Raw genomic sequence first — 5,569 nt, 5'->3', positions numbered from 1 at the left:
ATCTCTTACGCAATTTCTCACCAATGTTCGTCTATGTCCTCGTCGCCTTCGTCATCACCATGTCCGCCTAAGTTGAGAGGAACGCTGCTGCTGTCACTTAGAAGAAGGCAGCTGAGGAGGCTGCCGCCACAACCGTCGTCACCGCCGCAGCTGCGAACCGGCCAACAAGAGGGTATAACTCGTTTATCCTGCTCCTGTTTATTTCCATGTTAACCGTACTAGCGTTATATGTACTCCCTCCGTTCCAAATTACTCGTCGTAGAAATGGATGTATGTAGAACTAAAATACATCTAGATACATCCATATCTGCGACAAGTAATTCGGAACGGAGGGAGTAGATGTGTATGCTATTTGTAATATATGTTCAATACAGTCAATGACATTTTCATGACTTATTCATGGATTAAATTAATCAAAAAATTGTTAATATACTCAACACTCTCTTTCTCCCTCAAAATAGACTCATACAAATTCGTTCTCCAGCCAACTGATAAATAGCAAATGCCAATGCAAAAAATAAACTAATGAGCTTAGGTTGATTTTATGGATATTTCGTAAAAAAAACAATGGTAGCTAGGAAGAAGAAATGGCCCCTAGAATATATATATTCTTACTGCAAGACCTGGGCGCCGGCATGTGCCATTAGAAGCTTCTGTAGAAATCTTTGTGTTGCTTTGACGTGAAGTGGCCGGCAGCATCTTTCATCACAAAGTTAACCAAAGGATAAGCGTTTACTACATCACGACACAGATGATAATTGCTGTCATCTTCAAAGTTGATACTGCAGAATTCAGCCAAGAAGTCTTGTTACTCACAGTGGAAAATGCTGTTGACTGTTAGTTGCGTTTGGATAATTGACTCATATAGGTCCAAGACAGCCGTGACGCTGTGAAAGCTGCCACTATGAATGAAAGGTTGAAAGAGATAGCATGTGCAAGACATTAATAAGTATACAATTAATCTGACTGCAAAATTCAGCATAGCTTTGGGGGTCAAAATTGGCGTCGAGGATTTATCACATTCAAAGCTCTCGAGTTTGACTTGACAGAATAAATGGCTCAGTAACATAATATAATACTCCCTCCGTTCCAAATTACTTATCGCGGTTTTAGTTCAAATTTGAACTAAAACCATGACAAGTAATTTGGAATGGAGGGAGTAGTTCCTAGGTTAGTTTTTTTTAACACAGTACATAGGCAGATGCTCATACATACGCACATACACTCATCCTTATGAACGCACACACGCACACTCTATCGCTATGAGCACCTCCGAGAGATTGAGCCGGCATATCCTCTTGAGATTGATGAAGTCGTCGCATATGCCTTCGTAGTTGACATAAACGTCTCCTCCCACTCAATGCAGATTGCCGGATAGGTAGGTCAGGTTAGGAGTTTTTTTTACTCCAGACCCTAGTTTAATTGTAAACTCTATGCGCGTTTTTGGCCTGGTCACGTGTCACTTAAACAACCTTGGAGCGCTGAAACAATCTCCCTACTGTTTCTTGAAACTTGTCTCTTCTAAGCTTCCCAATATATAGTTAGTTGGAGTACCAAAAATGTTGTTATTTCCGGATATGAAGAACGTATGAGCCACGGCCATTTGCAACAAAATTGTTCACTACGTCCCAAAAATCATGTACGTAGAAAGTTCTCTAATTGGCGCATCTTGGCCGGCCTGCCTGCTGGCCGCATGAATTGGTTGGTGGATGGTGTAGACTGTAGACCTGCTCCTGGCCACTGGATAGTCGCACACGAAATGCACCACTATTCCACCGGAGTTAGTTTGACTGAGTGGAATAGCGGGAGACCGATTGCGAAATAAATTATCTCGAGCGGAGGCTCCCATGCATGGACCATGGTGATCTACGATTCTTCCACAGATTCAGCCGGTCTTCACCAGCTGAACTTTCGTTGGTCAAAATTAGGACGAGAGGAGAAAATCCAAAGCCGGACCAGGAAAGTTCAAAGCTTCGGCCGGGCGGGACTCCGATCTGATTCTGATCGCATATAAAAGACCCGTCCCTCCGCTACCATTCTTCCATTGTACCCAACGCAACACACCTCAGGCTTCCTTCTTCCAGCAATGGCGGCTTTGACCGGGGCAGCGCTCCTCCTCGCCAGCCTCCTTGCTCTCGCAGCCATCACCAGCGGCAACACCGAAGGTGACATCCTCTACTCGCAAAGGCAGGCGTGGAAGGACCCCAACAACGTGCTGCAGAGCTGGGATCCGACGCTTGTCAACCCCTGCACTTGGTACCATGTCACCTGCAACAACGTTAACTCCGTCATCCGAGTGTATGCCGCTTCTCTTTTCTCCTCCCTGCTCTGAATTCTGAAAGTCCAAATTAGTTTCATTGTAGGAAGTTACTGCTCTGCTTGTCTGCAGTATGCACGATTATTTTAAACGTTCAGAAGACCTTTTTACTTGGACCTTTTCTACTCTCTCCGCAGAATATATAATTAAGAGGAGTCATAATTGTGTGTTCTTCCTCGCTGTGCAGGGACTTGGGGAATGCAGGCCTCTCAGGCGCCCTGGTTCCTGGACTGGGACGAATGGTGAACCTTCAGTACCTGTAAGTACTACTGCAGCTTGCTGCAGAGTGCAGCCCTGTCAAGTTACACTCAAAATTTCCTGCATAACGATCGATCTTCTCATCTTCATAGGGAGCTGTTTGGGAACAACATCAGTGGACCGATTCCAGCAACCCTCGGCAACCTGACACGCCTGGTCAGCCTTGATCTCTATGACAACCGTCTCACCGGCGCGATACCAGCCTCGCTCGGGAACATCGAGACGCTGCGTTTCCTGTAAGAATCTTCCTGCAGCGCTTTCAGATGACGTCATGCTAAAATGTCTGTTGTCTCCAATTGTTGAAAACAATTTCTTGGTGTCTATCTGCAGGAGGCTGCATGGGAACAAGCTTGCAGGTGGAATACCGGCGTCGTTGGGCCGTCTGAAGAAGCTTCAGGCCTTGGAGCTCCAGGAAAACATGCTGAGCGGCACGGTGCCGCGGGAGGTTCTCTCCCTTGTTCTTGTCGGGGACTTGACTGAGCTGTGAGTACTGAGTAGTGCGGTTTGTTTCACACCAGAAATTGCATCCGCATTCTTCCTTCCTTCGGCCAGTGACTTCCACTTACAACATTTTTTATCTTCATGCAGTAACGTTGCAAAGAACAGTCTGGCCGGCACTGTCAAATCTTCTAAACCAAGAGGTAGGGATGCATATATTTGTGATCTGCAGCTCTTGACGGATTAAGTTCTGCAGTTCTTTTTTTTTCTGTGTGTGTACAATACATGTATAGGTTTGGCGCTTTAATTTGTGCTAACAAGAATTTTCCAATTGACAACATTTGCAGTAGCTACTGTCATCCAGGACACGCTCAAGACTACACGTCTACACGCTGAGCAGCACTGACAACCTGAACTTTTGTAAGAATAAACTGAATGTTTTTTCCTTCTGAAACTGCTGGGAGAGGCTGTAGCCTTCTATCCCGTTAAGTGTCCGGAATTTAACTCCATTTCTAGAGAGAAAAAGGGGAAAGGCGTAAGGTAGTTGAATGCACTGTAATCAGTGTGACTTCGTAATAATGAATCTTTCTCTGCACCTTTAGTGCATATGCAGTGTTATCGGTTTGGCATATTCATATCTACCGTATGTCGTCGATCGTTGTTTTCATCGCTTTCGGGTTTTATTTTTATTTTTTTCTACCGCCTAGGTATAGCTTCATTCTTGAATGACTTTGCTATTTGCCGGCATGATACTTTGTGTGCGTGTGTTTCATGTTGGTTGTGTGTATCATAGTTATGCAGAGGCCGGATGTGTACTCACTATAATTGTACCGCTTGATGCTAGATTTGGAGTCAATAAAAAACACCCTTTATCGAAAAAATATCTCAGGAGAGGGAGAGTATAGAAACCCTTGACACAGATGGCTCGGTAACTCCATTCCATGCGGTTTCCCTTCCTGTGTGCGAAAAGGGAGCATGTGATGGCCATTAGTGTTTTTGATGGCTCGAAAATTGTCTCTGAACCTGCTTATTCCAAATGATTATGACTTAGAGCCATCTGAAATAACCACTATTATCAATGGTTTTTGTTTGAAGACGTCTAGAATAATTATCATTGTATCGAAAGAGTGAGTCACAACTATGGCATGTAACAATGATAATTAGGCGCAGCCACGGGCCAAGCATTGGCTTTTGTTTGAAGACGTCTACAATAATTATCGAGTAAATAGCATAAAACTATCACTTTTCGTGCTAGGGTTTCAAAAAACCACCACTTTTTTGTTCGTGACTGATACCTACCACTTTTCTCGTGGGCTGTCTCAAAAAACCCAAATCGCGCGTTGCTAGCGTTTTAAACCGTTTTCTGACGGTCCGGGCCCGCCTGTCAGGCCACGTCAGCGCCGCGCATGACGGAGAGGCCGGTAACGGCCGTTACTCGGACCGACCGGTGCGGTCGGACCGCACCCGCTCGTGCACTCATTAAGTGGTCTCCCTCCCTCTCACTGTGCTCCCCTACCCGCACTCATTCCTCTGCTCTCACTCTCACTCTCTCGCTCCTCTCCTCTCTGCTCTTCGACGCCGGCGGCGACTTGCGCTGTGGAAGCTCCACCGCCGCCATGCCTTCCTGGAATGACGGGGATACAAGCTCAGAGGATGAGTGCGACATCACAAGCATGGACATGGCTCTTTGGGTAAGTTTTTCGATCTGCTGAGCTAGGGTTAGGGTTCATCTAGGAGCTAGATTAGGTTAGTGTTCATCTTGGTGAGCTAGGGTAAGCTTTGGTTACTGTTATTTAGTAGGCAGGGTTATGGTTGCTGTTTGAGCTATGTTTATGTATGCTTGAAAAGTAGGGTTTGGGTTAGGGTTCTTGCTGGATTGGGGAATTAATTTGTGATCTATGTCTGGTTCTGTGAGCTAAGGTGATTTTGTTGATGTGTTCATGCAGGAGACCCCTGACACCACCGTGGAGCCTCTTTTCTGTGGCCAGCTGGAGCTTTCTGAACCCACCTGCATGATGCACCACATGAGGCCAATTAAGTGTGTGGCCTTTGAAGGAACCTTAACTGGAAGGCGTTTTTATGGTTGTCCAGTGCAGCAGGAATAGTACCTTAATTGGAATCATTTTCTTCTGAACCCACACATGTATTTACAAGGATGACAAGTTGCTGTTCTGAACCCACACAGTATTATGTTAACAAGTTGCTCTTCTGAACCTACACTGTATTATTTAGGATGAACTGCAATATGCCTTGTATTAAGGTATTGATGGATATGGTTACTATCAAAAATGCTTATGTATAGGAAGCATATATCTGTGAATGTACTTGTACAAGCAGGTTGGGTTTCAGTTATAGTTTGAGTTATATTAAACAACATATTCAGTTTACTTAAGCCTCACCTTTAGTTTCTTAGTCTGTTATGATTTGTTGTTATGAATTTGAGTGCACTTAGTGATGTATATTTCAATTTCCAAATGCAGAGTGAAGGTGTTAACTGTGGTGTTACTGAGTGGGTTGACAAGCCCTGGCATCCAATTCTTCAGAATTGCTTGTCCA

The 5,569-nt window shown here is 44.8% G+C and overlaps 2 protein-coding genes across 2 annotated transcripts; both read left to right on the top strand.

Annotated features, from left to right (window-relative positions):
- The first annotated feature begins 2,052 nt into the window (after positions 1–2,052).
- Positions 2,053–3,598, top strand: LOC123075575 (LRR receptor kinase BAK1). The gene is made up of 6 exons (XM_044498146.1): positions 2,053–2,298; positions 2,505–2,576; positions 2,668–2,811; positions 2,906–3,058; positions 3,164–3,216; positions 3,361–3,598. Exons 1-6 carry the CDS (start codon positions 2,087–2,089, stop codon positions 3,417–3,419), a joined length of 693 nt encoding a protein of 230 aa, XP_044354081.1. The 5' UTR covers positions 2,053–2,086; the 3' UTR covers positions 3,420–3,598.
- A 272-nt stretch (positions 3,599–3,870) lies between these two features.
- LOC123075577 (uncharacterized) lies at positions 3,871–5,328 on the top strand. Its single transcript, XM_044498147.1, has 2 exons — positions 3,871–4,704; positions 4,960–5,328. The coding sequence occupies exons 1-2, from the start codon at positions 4,420–4,422 to the stop codon at positions 5,116–5,118; spliced, it is 444 nt and encodes a 147-aa protein (XP_044354082.1). The 5' UTR covers positions 3,871–4,419; the 3' UTR covers positions 5,119–5,328.
- The last annotated feature ends 241 nt before the right edge of the window (positions 5,329–5,569 follow it).

This window comes from Triticum aestivum, chromosome 3D (genome assembly GCF_018294505.1).
Source record: "Triticum aestivum cultivar Chinese Spring chromosome 3D, IWGSC CS RefSeq v2.1, whole genome shotgun sequence".
Lineage (NCBI taxonomy): Eukaryota > Viridiplantae > Streptophyta > Magnoliopsida > Poales > Poaceae > Triticum > Triticum aestivum.
Note: the sequence above shows the minus strand (reverse complement) of the source record. Positions and strands in the feature narration are given on the sequence as shown.

Coding starts and splice junctions, on each gene's coding strand:
- LOC123075575 (XM_044498146.1), top strand. CDS start 2,087: ATGGCGGCTTTGACCGGGGCAGCGCTCCTCCTCGCCAGCCTCCTTGCT. Junction 2,812..2,905: donor ATCGAGACGCTGCGTTTCCT/GTAAGAATCTTC, acceptor GTCTATCTGCAG/GAGGCTGCATGGGAACAAGC. Junction 3,059..3,163: donor GTCGGGGACTTGACTGAGCT/GTGAGTACTGAG, acceptor ATCTTCATGCAG/TAACGTTGCAAAGAACAGTC.
- LOC123075577 (XM_044498147.1), top strand. CDS start 4,420: ATGACGGAGAGGCCGGTAACGGCCGTTACTCGGACCGACCGGTGCGGT. Junction 4,705..4,959: donor GCATGGACATGGCTCTTTGG/GTAAGTTTTTCG, acceptor GTGTTCATGCAG/GAGACCCCTGACACCACCGT.